The sequence below is a fragment of the Nicotiana tabacum genome, unplaced genomic scaffold (genome assembly GCF_000715075.1).
Source record: "Nicotiana tabacum cultivar K326 unplaced genomic scaffold, ASM71507v2 Un00011, whole genome shotgun sequence".
Classification (NCBI taxonomy): Eukaryota; Viridiplantae; Streptophyta; class Magnoliopsida; order Solanales; family Solanaceae; genus Nicotiana; species Nicotiana tabacum.
The window spans coordinates 969,607-984,796 of NW_027438249.1; the positions used below are offsets into that span (position 1 = coordinate 969,607).

Genomic DNA, 15,190 nt, shown 5'->3' on the forward strand with positions numbered 1-15,190 from the left:
GCAGGAACCCTTACTTCTTCTCCTTGACGTCATGTTTACATAATGTTCTGGAATCGTAGCATATCAATAGGATTTGAGTAAGTGCAACCTCATTCCTTTCTCATTTTGATCGCATTCTTCCTTTACCATTCCATAGTTACTAGAACAACTTAATTCTGACTTAATACCACATCATTCCATATTCCCCCCTTTAGGGGAGTACTAAGATGTAGCGCTATGACGATCTACCTATAGATGTTTTACCTCTTCAGCTTTGGCATTTTCTCACATCATTGATAACCCTTACTCGCTTTGCAGTAATCCTTCTGTACCAAGGATAAGAACTTTCCTTACTTGTGAGGGTGACACTTCGTATAGCTGGCACATACAATCTCTTAAGCTTAACTTTGCTCACACTGCTTTCTTTAGGGAAGCGTCTTCCTGAATGACCATCCTCTAAATTTCTCATGAATCTTCTTCTGTTGTCCATTCTATTATCGCCGAAATAAAATCTGAAATTATCATGATGCAGACTATTATCCAATCACTCAGTCCTTAATTCATGTTTAGTTTATCTTGTTCACCAGCCATACTAATTTTTATTATTCTGGGGTCTAAGTTTTCCTTCCGGTAGTCGCTTTGGAGTCACAAACTTATTTTTCGAAATGAGGATATGACTTTATGGCCTATACTCTTTTATTGTCTCAAGGCATGTCACCTCTCATCTTTTTCTTCACTTGACTATAGACTCTGTAATACTGCCATTTTTTTTATTTACCGTTGTCATCCATGTATTATATCCTACTCATAATGCTTCACTAACTCTCTTCTCATTTCCTGCTAATATTTATGTCTATCACTTTATTCCAAAAACTCGAACAAGACATTATTTTGCTTTTAGCGCCCCTTGCTCCATCCATTGGCTCTTCGGGTTGCTAACATTCTCTCTCTACTAGGGGCGGGAGCCATACTAAGGTAATATTTATCCCTTCCAGGATTCCAGTGCTTAGCTTTGTAAAAAAAAATTTGAACACTCTAGTATTCATATCTAGTTGTACTATTCTAGAGTGCACCATCTAGGTGTCTCACAAGGAGATTCATTAGCACATTTACAATAGGGATTTTATGTTAGAAACGTGATGATTCCTTTCGTACTGTCTCCTTATTTATTAATATCATCCCAGTGAGGAACCCTTACTTTCTTTCCTTGACGTCGTGTTTGCATAATGTTATGGAATCGTAGCAAATTTGTAGGCTTTGAATAAGTGCAATCTCATCCCTTTTTTATTTTTTTATTGTATTCTTCCTTTACCACTCCATAATTACTAGAACCACTTAATTCTGACTTAATGTCGCCTCACTTAATATTCCCCCATTTAGGAAAGTGCTAATATTTAGTGCTACGATGATCTACGTATATATGTTTTACCTCTTGATCTTTGGCTTCTTTTCACATCATCGATGACCCTTACTCTCCTTGCGGAAATCCTTTCAATCTCCTAATTGTTGCTACCTTCTATCATGCAGCCTGTACGACTATAGGTAGCTCGTCATTGCTTTGTCCATGGGCCGCTTATGCTACCTTCTATCATGCAGTCACGTACACTCTTTATGCCTCTAAAGCTAATCCTTCCAATAGTGTCATTTCTCTTTAATGTTGGTGCGCTCCATTTGCTCCAGAGTTGCTTATTTGGTTAGTACGATTTAGACATGTATTTATTGGTATGTCAGAGCCCTTTCCTGGCTTATAATATTTATGTACTCTTAGAGGCTTGCAGACATATGTTATGTATACGAAAGATTGTATGGCCTTGTCGGCCTGTGTTTAGTGTACGAGTGATCATTTTGGTCTTATAGGCCAGTATGTCATATGTTAAAGTTTGTATTCCCTCATGCTTTACTCCAGTTCATTTACCTATGATAGTATGACATTAAAGATATGTTATGTTGGTACTTGGTTGCGTAAGGTACCGGGTGCCCGTCGCGGCCCATCGGTTTGGGTCATGACAAAAGTGATACCACTTTTGTCATGACCTAAACCATTGGGCCGCAATGAGTACCCAGTGCCTTACTCAACCGAGTACCAATATTACATATCTTTCTTATCGTACTATCATTGCAAATCGGCCAGACAGGTCGTCATGGGCTAACCAGAATAAACATAAGGGAATATTCAATAAAGGACGACCCAACCTTATATAAAACTTATACAAGTGACATATGGGCCTATAAGGCCACTGTGATCCATTATATACTTAAAATATAGGCCGACAAGGCCATACAAGTATCTGTATATATGACATCTGTCTACAAGCCTCTAAGAGTACATACTTATCACAAAGGTCGCGACAAGGCCACGCTATACCAAACAATACACGTCTAAATCATACTGACCAAACAAGCAACTCCGGAGCAAATGGAGCGCACCACAACGGGCACCCGGTACCTTACTCAATCGAGTACCAACATACATATCTTTCTTAACGTACTCTCATTGGCAAATGGGTCAAATGGGCCGTCATGGGCTAACCAGAATAAACATAAGGGAATACTAAATATAGGACGACCCAACCTGATATAAAAACTTATACATGTGACATACGGGCCTATAAGACCAACATGATCATTTTTAAACTCAAAACATAGGCCGACAAGGCCATACAAGTATCCGTATACATGACATCTATCTACAAGCCTCTAAGAGTAAACAATATCATAAAGGTTGGGATAGAGCCCCGTATACCAATCAATGCATGCACTAATCAAACTTACCAAATAAACAACTCCGGAGCAAATAGGAGCGTACCAACACCTTCCGCTGAGCTGACAACCTACTTGGAGGACTCTCAACCTGTCTATCGGTACCTACGGGCATGAAACGCAGCGTCCCCATGCAAAAAAAATATCAGTACAAATAATGTACCGAGTATGTAAGGAATAAAAATCAATAAGTAATAGACATGAGAGAAACATGGAGTAAAAGACTCGATATGTAAGTTTGGATAACTCTGCAAATCATGAAATACTTTTAGTGTCATGCATATGCGTATGAATGTCATGTCGTGTATAGGTACATGTGTTCATAACATCATCAAGCCTCTGAGGGCATCCCATCATATCATCTCGGCCATTGTGGGCAAATCATAAACGTATACCAGCTGATCAGATAGTGGTGCGTATATAATGTCGTACCAGCTGATCAGGTGGTAGTGCGTATATAACGACGTGACCTTTTTCCATATATATATATATGCGTATATAATGCCATCTAGTCATGGGTCAATGTAATTGGATGCAATGCATAAGAAGTACGTCAATAGAATCTTTCGGAGTGTCATAAGACCAGTATGCCTTTGATTAACATCATGAAGTAAAAAATTTCAACTTACATATTTTTTTGAGACCCATGAATAGAAGATATGATAATAAGATACATGGGAAGTCAAGAACATAGACACCTCTAATATTTCTATGAATAGAGTCATTTATGGAAGTTGTGCATTTGCTCGTTTCGTTTGTATCATATGGATCATGCCAAAAAGAATGAAGGGATAGCCTTAAAATACTTGGACCGATTCTCTTGACAATTCCTCTAACACACGCCTTTTGCGAAGAACACATAATGGCGGATCGAAGTAGGAAAAAATTCGTATGATATTCCCGAGAAAGATTGCACTGTACTCCCTTAAAATTGCAACATCTCACGTAGCTAAGATACTAAGAATTCTCGTTTGAATACTAGAAGATGCTATGAAATCTTGTTGAAGAATTAATATAAACTCCCTTGTTTTGGAGATTTCAACTGTCCTTTTCTTTTGAAATTCTAATCCATATCCCTTTAATGAATTAGGGAGGTGGATTTTTAACCTTGAGAGTGGGCCCCACTTTAGGGATTACTTAGCCACAAATTCTCCTAACATATGCCACTTAGTAACCTAAAATCAAGAGTCACCAATTAATTTGGGTCTCATTTTACTTGCTGCCATGTGGGTTCATCAATCTTTATCCAAAGATTTGAATTAGTGTGAGTTCATCAATCTTTATCCAAAGATTTGAATTAATCACCCAACACTTCCTTAATTAACTAGTTAATCTCTCATTAACCAATAATTAACCAATTACCACATAATTTAGAATTATCTCAACTTACATAAAATACTACTCACTTTTAACACACTTTATATATCTTATTATCATGTTCATGTGGTACCTTGTATCATACTAGTCCATAAATATCGGGTATTATAGTTCAAATAGTATTTTATCCCAAATTGTCAAACTTCAACGAAACTCGTTTTCTTCAATTCACTTATCCTCCCACCTTCACGAATTTACTTATCACTTGTTTGAAATACCACAATACTTGTAATCCCAAAATAATCATTCCCGAACTTATGTCGATTAACTTACGACAAAACTTTAACGTACGAAAATGCGGAATGTAACATCTTATTTCCAAGCTTTCATCAATTTACTTATGGCGTACTTTCACGTACGAAAACATTGGGTGTAACATATGGACAATGCTTGAAACCCATGCCGGGTATTTAACTTCACGAATAAAGTTAGCTTCGATGAGTTTGTTAACTTCGGTTTCAATCAAGGGAACCAAGTCCGTCCTAAAGTGCCTTTGAACTTGTTTAACAGGGCGAGCACCATTCTTGACGGCAAGGTGATGGACTGCTACTTTCGCGTCCAAGCCAGGCATCTCTTTGTAGCTCCAAGTAAAGACATCCCTGTACTCCTTGAGTAACTCAATATAAGTGCTTTCTTCGTCAACTTCTAATAAAGCACTTAGGTAGGTGGGTCTTGGTTCCTCATCGGTACCAAGGTTAACTTCTTTTAAGGCATCAACTGTAGTGTTTACTCCTTCTTCAAGTTCAGGTGGAGCGTCTTCCGCATCTTCATCTTCTTGAGAGTCCCTATCGTTGAAGGATATGTGATAACATGGTGAAACATCCTCCAATTCTGCATTATCCTCCGTTGAAGATGGAGCACTATTCTCGCCTTGTACAGTAACATGATATGAAGAACCTACACTTTCTTCATCTTCATCACGCTCCTTAGTGTAGACGACAATATATGGCTTTACCTTCAATACTTCTTTACATGAAACCACAAGTTTTGTTTGTCGCCTCATTCTGGAAAGAACCAAACTTTGGAAATCCTTAGAGATCTTCTGGATTTTGGGCAAAGCGGGTGTTCTTATGCTTTGAAAATTTCTCTGGAACTTGTTCCTATTCTTTAATGGACCCAATATCTCAAACACGGAAGTCCTCACAGTTGATTTTCCAAGTCGATCAAAGACAGTAGGCTTGTTAGAAGCGGCAGATTCATCTTCTACAGTGATATAATTGATGCTCCGCCTTCTTATGAAGATGCGCACTAGTGACGGTTACTTGTACCCTAAACCATCACTTGGTTGTCTCGTCGCAACTTCTGATGGTAGTGTAGGCATATAGAATTTATCGGATCTACATTCAGTAAAATAAATTGGACCATTTTTTAAATCTATTAGTCCAAATAAATATTTTGGGCTAATATAATTGGATTAGTTATATAAGTACATTTAATTGCGCTACAAGCGATGAGCCCACTTTATTTGGCCCAAGATGACATCTTCCTAGAGGCCCAATGCCACGTGTCAAATGACGTGGCATGCCATTTCAAATGCAATAATACCATTCCACGTGTCAAAATGACAAAGCATGCCAAGTCACATTAAAAAGCTAATGGAATCGCGCCACGTGTGCAAGTGACATGTTCTGTCCAATCAAATGCGGTCATGTCACACTTCAATTTGATTGGTCGGAAAGAGTTTGTTCTTGTCACAACTCTTCCCTTCCACAACTATAAATAGGGGTCTTCATAACCCAGAAAGACATCAGAAGAAGCAAGAAAGAGCTCGTGGATCAAGCGCCGCAAATTCCTCCACAAGTTTCAAGCTTCAAGCAATCAGTTCAAGTTCAAGAAATCAAGTTCAAGCTGAAGAACGAAGAACAAATAAAGTTCAAGCTCAAGAACGAAGAACAAATCAAGATTCAAGAAGTACGAGTTCAAATCAAAGTTCGTGCTAGTTGAATTCAAGATTATCGTTCGTGGCAACAAATATAGATTCAAGATCAAGCTCAAAGACCCTTGAATTTATTTACTATTGGAAAGAAGAATTAGAGGTATCATAGAGATTGCAACACTCAAATATTTGAAATAAAATACTACAATTATTGCTATATTTTTCGGTCTTGATTTTATTTTCTCGACGCAAATTTATTGTCTACAATGAGTAAGCTCTAGAAAAGAAAACTAAAAAGAGAAAATATATGTAAAAAATCTTCGATGTGACTAACAAGCTTCAAAAGCTTAACACTTGTCATTCGTTCTGAATTTCTAAAGTTATCTACATAATATTAATAAGATCTCGATAAAATGTCATGTCAGAAAAAACGTGAAATCATCTGTGACAAACATAGAGTGTTATGCTCGAGTTCGAGCCACTGAATATGGAGTCGTCTTTGTTAGGGATCGCTTTACTCTTCAATGTGGGACTTTTCGCCGCGAATCCGAACTAATCGGGCCCCAATATACATACCGTGACACCAAATACAATACTTGTTGCGCACATTGTCATAAAAAGATTATGATAAGTAAGGTTTGCTCAATTTAACAATTTCACCCACGTTGGAGGAGAAATATAAAAACACGGTAGATCTTCCTAAATTAGGACGGGTTTAAAAATAAAGATTACGATAAGAAATTTTATATTTATCTACTTTTCGTATTCTAACGTATCTTATTCAACAATTTTTAAATACCTCCTTTTTTAACTAAATATTCTTACAGTAGAAATACTTGTGTGTATCTCGGCGTCAGAAAGCCCAAATCCAGTCTAACACAGCACTTTCGAGCCCAAATTCTTCCCTTAACCGGAAATTTCCACCGGAATCCGCCATCTCCGTCGGCAATGTGGGCGGCGAAACCTCCACAGCCATTGGCATCTAGTTACTGCAGTCTCCAGAGCTCCCTCCTCTCCCTCGCCATCTTAACCTTACTCTCCTTCACATACCTCTCTCTCAAATCCTTCCATTCCCCTAATTCTCCTCCTCAAACTATCTCCTTAAAATCACAGGTAACTAACATTTCTACTAGAATAGTCTAGAATCTTCGAGAAATTACTGATTTATGCTTTTCTATTTTTTATATGATTTAAGGCTGTTGAAGCGGATGAGGAGGTGATATCGGATGTGTATAATTCGCCGGAAGTCTTTAGGTTGAATTATGAGGAAATGGAGAGGAAATTTAAGGTGTATATATATAGAGATGGAGATCCAAAGACGTTTTACCAAACGCCGAGGAAGCTAACGGGGAAGTATTCTAGTGAAGGATATTTCTTCCAGAATATACGAGAGAGTAAGTTTGTTACTGAGGATCCAGATCAGGCACACTTGTTCTTCATTCCGATCTCTTGTCATAAGATGAGAGGAAAGGTATGGAATGTTCTAGAGTATGCAAAATATGATTTTTATATTATTTTGTCTGTGTTAGATTTGGTTTTGTTTGATGTTTATGAACTGAATTTTGGTATGAGATGCTGTTAATGTTGTTAGATTTTGGAAGTACTGTTAAATTTAATGCCTGCTTTACTTAATATGCTGAAAAGTTGACCGGAGAGTGGCAATAAATACATTATACAGTGCATCAGGTGCCATCTTTTTGTCATATTTTAATTGGTACTAAAGTCGTTCAGTTCGTTCGTAAGAGTTGATTGTTTTAACAAGGTCGAAGGTGATTTGATGTTTTCTTAGTTAAGGATGGTAAGTGGGACTGATAGATAGGTTAACAAGGAGTGGAAGCCATGGTGATTAAATTTTGTTTAATTCAGTTGGATCTTATGGTAGGGAGGGTGCAGGATGCAGGAATGAGAAGTACAATGACTTCACATATTATTGTTGGCTATAGTGCAAAGCTTTATGTTAGGAATCAGATGTTAGATTCCAGAATCTGTTTATGTGGGGTATGGTAGCTGAATGTGCTAGTTTTTCCAAAGCAGTGTTCGTGGCAACCAGAATTTTCTTAAAAGAGCTTCTTTTTCCGATGGAGATGCTACTGATAGTTTCAGGGAAATGCCAATGCATGCCATAAGATTTTGTTTGGATAACTAATGCATATCATATGAATGAAGTCAATTATGGAAAACAGAGAAGTTTATCACTCCCTCAGGCCTCAGTCCTTAATCAGATGTCCATATTTGACTTGGCATTTCGTAAGGTCAGGGTTAGACATATTCCCGCTCCGACTGATCAAAAAAGCATATACCTGCTCCAAATGAGAGAAAGAGAGAGAGAGTTAAAACATAGTATTTCTCTTACTATGTTAGCTGGAAATGGAGCAAGAAATGCTGAAAACAGAGTTTTCCATTATTAGGAAATGGGGAGTTGTGTATGGAGTAATGTCACTTCTCCCTTCGCACTTAATGTGGAAAAGTTTTTCTCTTTTCTATTGTTTTTATATCCATGTAAGGTGCTGCCTGTTGTACTTTAGGTGTATACCAGCTCCTGGTTCGTAAAGATTATCATTCTGCGCCAATATTGAAAAAGTCTCATACTGTGCTTCTTATACTTTAGTAGTATAACAGCTCTTGGTTTAGAAAAATATTATCATTATGTGCCAACATTGAAAAGTCTCATACTTCTGAGAGGATGTATAATTTTTGCTCATAATCTATTGTATATTTCTGATTCTAGCTTTTGTAACATTTTAAAATACCTATACTATTTAAGATTGGTGGATCCAATATACCTGACTTCTGGGACTCCTGATGTATCTTATAAGACGATGATTGTTTGATGAAATGCAGGGCACATCGTATGAGAACATGACCATAATTGTCCAGAATTATGTTGATAGTTTGATAGCCAAATACCCTCACTGGAATAGAACCATGGGTGCAGATCACTTCTTTGTTACCTGTCATGATGTTGGTGTCAGGGCAACTGAAGGGCATCCCATTCTTGTAAAGAATGCAATTCGTGTTGTGTGCTCCCCTAGCTATGATGTTGGATATATTCCTCACAAAGATGTTGCTCTGCCGCAAGTCCTGCAGCCATTTGCCCTTCCAGCTGGAGGAAATGACATTGAGAACAGGTAGTCGTGTTGAATAAAAATGTGCTAAGACCTGGCCATTCACTTTTTATAGAAATTTCTTTCTACATTTCTTAATCTTGAGTTGTTTCTTTGCTTTGTTGACACATCAACATGGTAATTTCAATGTGAATTGGAATCCTATGTTTTCACTTAGCCAAGGATGGAGGCAACAAAACCTCTGCACCAGTATAGTGATAGTTTATATGGTAGAGGCTACAATTCTTTTATGGAGTAGCTTTTTGCACACTCTTCCGCTCAACTTGGGCCCTAGCGTTACCCCCATCCATGCTTAATATTATTCCCCCATAACATTTGAAAGACACTATTAACAATGGAAAAATTAAAAGATGAAAGAATGACTATATATAGCCATTTTTTCGAAGCTGAATGCACATTCTTTTCCTTTTACTTGTCCCAGTGCAATGTTTAAAAAGGAAAGTTTTTGTCTTTACCTTTCAATTATTTTTAGTATCTCCCTGTTAATAGTTGTTGTTGTTGTCGTCGTTGTTGTTCTTGTTGTTATCTCGCTGTTAATTGTCCACATAGTTTAGCCTGTAATTCCACATTTTCAGTACTTTCCGTAGTATAGCCGACGTTTCGGTCCTTTCTTAGGACTCACGCCTAAACAAAAGATGGCATTCAAAAATTGTTGATTTCTGCCCGGGGGGTGGGGGTAGGGGATGTTTACTTTACTAACTTTTGCTTGCTTGAAGGGCACATGTTCTTTACCTTTGCTCAAAGTTTTAATTCAAGCAATTCTGTTTCGAATAATTGTTGCAGTAATTGTCAACTGCATCTTGTTTACATTACCTTGTAATTATCCTTCATACGGTTGCATACTTGCAGCTACCATATCTTTGGCTTCGCGTTGTATATGCCTTCTTCTTTATTTCTATCTTTTATGTCAACTTTCCTTTTTGCGTGTGTGCATGTCTTTGAGAACTTTCGTGGCCATTTTTCTTAGACTACACTGAATAGCATACAATAGTAGATTTATCAGGTAGTTCTATCTTATTCTTAGGGCTCCAATGCAACCTTAGCATTTTAAGTTTTAACCAGATAAGTCCCTCAGTAATCAGTCTTTGTGTGATTGTCTTATCCTCCTATTGCATATCGGTCTTCTGCTCTCAACAACCGATCCTCTAGATTTAATGCAGTTTGCAGCATCATATTTGAAAATACGCATTTTAACCAATCTTACTCCTTGAGGCGGAGGCTTTAGAAGGAACACATTCATTCTTTACCCTCCCCAACCATAAGTCTTTCTCATGAACTATTTTCTGTATTGATTTTGGTATTTGCAGTAATTAACTTTTGTCTGGCTCGCCACTTATGAATTGTCACCTTTCACTATATATTTGTGTAGCTTGTCCAAAGTTATATAATCAAGGATTGCATGCCACTAACAGTAATCCTACTTTACAGGACAACTTTGGGTTTCTGGGCAGGTCATCGGAACTCTAAAATCAGGGTTATCCTAGCACATCAATGGGAAAATGACACAGAACTTGATATTTCTAACAACAGGATAAACAGGGCTACAGGACCTCTTGTTTATCAAAAGAGATTTTACAGGACAAAGTTCTGCATTTGTCCTGGTGGTTCACAGGTTAATAGTGCTCGTATAGCAGACTCAATACATTATGGATGTGTTCCTGGTAAGGACTTGCCACAATACCAAGTTGAACTATGGTTGAATTTCTTCTTAGAAATTAGAATGACTACCTTTTTGTATCTTCTTGGTTCATGTGGTAATTAAACCTGAAATCATGATTAGCTTTAAAATAGGATAAGAAACGCATGTAGGATATTGAGTGAAACCAAGTCTTTGATTATCATTTACAAATTCTGTTTTGCATGGAACAACTGAGTCTTGCTTGGTTCTGAATTGGTCAGTAACTGCTTACACATCCTGCGGTTGCTATTGCTTTTTATTTTAAGTTATAAGTAGGAGGAAGGTCAACTGTTTGATGAGCTACCTTTTTCTCTATGATTATATTTCTGTTGTCTACAGTTGCCAGGCTACATAGAAACGGAATATAGTAAAATGAATTGTTTTTTTTGCACTCGAAATTGTTTTACTGTCAGTAATCTTCATTATTTAAGTTAGTTTATTGACAAATTATCTGCCCCCTCAAAAAATTATCTGCCCCCTCTACCCGTTTTCTGTCATTCCTAAGCTGTATTCCCTTTCTTCAACTTTAGTTTATGGACAAATTATCTGCCCCCCTCTACCCCTTTTCTGTCATTCCTTTCTGTTTTCCCTTTCTCCAACTTGTTGTTCACTACTTTATGTATCACTATGACTTGGAAGGAACTTATGTAAACTGAGCAAAACTGTCATGTCGAAACAAGTGAAAATTACAAAGGAAAAAAAAAAGAATGAAATGAGCTCAATGTTAAGAGGTGATGTTTCACTACAAAAATGAAGTATTGCAAGTGCAATTTTGTTAGCGAGGTCACCAAAACAGTTCAGTCACATGTCTTAGTCAAGTCTTCTTTCTCTTAAGAAAAGACAAAAGACAAGGGATCCTTATAGGTGGTGTCCCAGAGGTGATGGGCGAGGGAAGGTTGTGCGGAAGTAATTTGGCCACCAAGTTAGTTTAATTGGTAGATTTATTCTGATTGTTTTACTTTCACTAAATTGCTGCCTAAATCTCCACACCTTTGGGTCATACTGCAGTGATACTCTCTGATTACTATGACTTGCCATTCAATGACATTCTCGATTGGAATAAATTTGCGGTCATACTGAGGGAAAAGGATGTATATGACCTAAAGCAAATACTCAAGAACATCACACAAGAAGAATTTGTGACTTTGCACAACAATTTAGTAAAGGTGAGTGGCATCATTGCAACTTGGTCTGGAATAGCCCAAGTGTATTTATGCATGAAATGGAAAAGCTTTCTCATGTCATTGCTTGCATAATGTATTAGTGAATGTGAAAAATTGCAAATTATAGTAACTTTCTAACGATTAATCTTCTCCTTATCAGGTCCAGAAGCATTTCCAATGGAATTCACCTCCTATAAGACATGATGCCTTTCATATGGTCATGTATGAACTCTGGCTGCGTCATCATGTTATCAAGTACTAAACCGGAAATAGGCATACGATAAAATCAGGTATAGAAAGAGCTTAATGCTGTAAATAACTGCTTACACAGTTTGTCATCGTTCTTTCTCCGTGTTTCTGGGCACGGGAGATGGGTCCTAATCGATGCAAAGCTTCCGAGACTGAGATCATGAGAGATTTTTTCATGTGTATTGTATGTTATCTTTTTGTACCTATCAAGAAACATTTTTTAGCACTTGTGACCCCTAAAGAGGGTGAAGATTGATTCTTGTTTGTCAACTGCAAAGGACAAAGTAAGTGTCATTTGATGTAAATTATTCATTTATTCTTCCATTTCTGTTGAGGAACTACTATCACCTGCTGTAGAATGAATACTCTTCTTGAAACTAATTTTATCTTATTCCCCCCCCCCCCCTTCCCAGTTATTGAGTTCCGCCGCGCTACTCTCCCGGCAAGAACAACTTTTTCTATTGAGATTTTTTTTGCGAGTTCGGTCAGGAGGGACAAAAGAGAGATGCTTTCTATCAGTCAAAAGCAGATATCGTCCCTCATGCTCCCACGGTCCTCTTACCGAGGAATAGAAAAGGACCCGGGGCTAGAGCAAGTTGGGTTGGGGTATAGAGTTGTAAGCGCGGTGGGGGTGACAGAGGACGTGCTCGTACGGTTCATAGAAGGATATAAAAAAGTACTTATTTGTTGGGAACTTTCACTCCTTTATATTCGAAATATGCTTCTCTAAGAGCATTACGATCTGCAGCTCAAATGGTTTCTTATGAAGTATCTAATGGTCTTATTCTTATTGTTCGCCTTGTGAGCGCGTTTGGATCCGCGAAGGCAATTGCTCGGATGTTCCCCTAACCTAACCCAGGAACGGACCTGAGGGAACCGCAGCATGGGGAATGTCCGCGTCTCGTCGCAAGGCTTATTTTTTTTGTGGTCCATTCATTGTACCTATTTGTTCATAAATTTCATTAATTCAAAGAAGGAAGTGAAAATGAAATGGGCTTTACAAAACGGGCTCTCCAGCTGTCGTTTGACGGACTAGTCCAATATTGGTCGAAACCTTGGGTCGTGCTGGACCTTGACCAGTATTATCACTTTTACCCCGCACAAAAAACTATTTATATTTGATAGTCGAAAAAGTATATAAAATTTATATAGCTTTTGTATATAACATACAAAATGTATATATATACAAAATATACAAATTTTATACTTTTTTTACAATTATTTTTACAGTGGCTATGAAGTATCACTTTTCCAATTTTTTTTTTGCACATAACATAAGCCGAACACCGTGTAGCATCACAAATGGGAAAATAAAAAATAAATGAACCTTCATAAGAATTTTTATATTTTAATTGAAACACATATTATAATGTATAGCATAATTTGGATACAAAGTTATTTCTGTTTTCTTTTGCTTTTAATCAGTTCCCTTAAGAAGCATTATAAATCAGGGATCAGAAACATAATTAAGAAAAAATGGGCAGTTCGGTGCATGACATATTCTGTATTCATGCAGTGTTCGAGGAAGGACTTGTACTCGTAAGAATATGATGTAAGCAAACTATTTTGATGCTTCATGTCTCGAACCCTTGACTTATACTGTTGTCAAAGTCAAACTCATACGAGTACATACCAAGTGATTCATGCCTAACACTATAGGGTGTTCATAGTTCGGTTTGAATCGGTTTTTCCCCAAAAAGAAATCAAATCAAGTAGGTTCTTTAAATATTAGAACCAAACCAAACCAATTAAGTCAGTTTTATTGAATCGGTTTTATCGATTTTTTTCTTAAACTAGTATTAGTACCCGCGCGGATGCGCGAACACTAATCATGTCAAATATTTAAGTTATTTGGATTGCATGTAAATAATCTTAAAATTTATACTTTCTCAGTAAATATAGATAATTATTGGATATTAACTACATGAAAAAAATTAACCATTTATTTTATTTTTCTTTTTTGATATCATTCTTACCAGTGTCATTGGATCCTAAAAATAGTCAGGAAGCAAATAACACATATTTGTGACGAAACAATCAAATGTTGAGACAATGAATGACTCTTTGGATAAGACTTAACTCTTTTACTACTACTTGAACTCTTATTTGGTGTGTTGATATCTCTTAAAAAATATTTCTTTCTTAAAATTTCAATTTCTAAAACATTATTTTTATAATAATGTAATTGAAAATATTATTCTTAATTCAAAACTCATTTTAGTTGTCTATCTAAAAATATAAAAAATTCTTTAGCTAGTGAATTTGTTTTACTTCATTTTGATATTTGACATTAATCATGATAAATATCTGAGTTATTTGAATTATATGTAAAGAACCTTAACATTTAAACCTTTTAAATAATTATAGATAATCGTCAGATATTAATTAAGAAACACTACATGAAAAAAAACTACCATTTTCTCAATTCTTATAGTGATAATTTTATTTTTGCTCTATTTTCATAGGTGTCATTGGAACCTAAAAATAGCCATAAAGTGAAATAATAACTCATATTTATGGTAAAAGCACAAAGGTTGACATGATATAAACGATTCTTTGATTACGACGTGACTCTTATACTACGATTTGAACTCTTATTTGGTATGATTTTATCTTTCAAAAAATATTTCTATTTTGAAATTTCAATTTCAAAAATTCTCTCTCTCTCTCTCTCTCTCTCTCTCTCTCTCTCTATATATATATATATATATATATATATATATATATATATATATATATATATATATATATATATTATCTTTATAATTATGCAAGTGAATATATTATCGTTAATTTAAAATTTACTTTAATCGGCTATCTAAAAATTTAAATGATTCTTTGGCCGTATTTATTTCAGTATGACTCCACTTTAAGTTTATCGATATCTCTAGCCCAGAATTTGAATTTTTAATATCCTATATATACAAAATTTTGTTCTTTGAATCATTAAATGTTAAATTGGTTGATTATTATTATTATAAAA

The 15,190-nt window shown here is 36.3% G+C and overlaps 1 protein-coding gene across 1 annotated transcript; it reads left to right on the plus strand.

The window, feature by feature from the left end:
• The first annotated feature begins 6,803 nt into the window (after window positions 1–6,803).
• LOC107773836 (putative glycosyltransferase At5g03795) lies at window positions 6,804–12,531 on the plus strand. The gene is made up of 6 exons (XM_075248657.1): window positions 6,804–7,105; window positions 7,188–7,463; window positions 8,834–9,120; window positions 10,546–10,778; window positions 11,804–11,961; window positions 12,119–12,531. Exons 1-6 carry the CDS (start codon window positions 6,941–6,943, stop codon window positions 12,218–12,220), a joined length of 1,221 nt encoding a protein of 406 aa, XP_075104758.1. The 5' UTR covers window positions 6,804–6,940; the 3' UTR covers window positions 12,221–12,531.
• The last annotated feature ends 2,659 nt before the right edge of the window (window positions 12,532–15,190 follow it).

Excerpts from the sequence above, each read along its gene's own strand:
- LOC107773836 (XM_075248657.1), top strand. The coding sequence starts at position 6,941 with ATGTGGGCGGCGAAACCTCCACAGCCATTGGCATCTAGTTACTGCAGT. Across the intron at positions 9,121-10,545 it reads GGAAATGACATTGAGAACAG|GACAACTTTGGGTTTCTGGG; the intron begins GTAGTCGTGTTG and ends CCTACTTTACAG. Across the intron at positions 11,962-12,118 it reads TGCACAACAATTTAGTAAAG|GTCCAGAAGCATTTCCAATG; the intron begins GTGAGTGGCATC and ends TCTCCTTATCAG.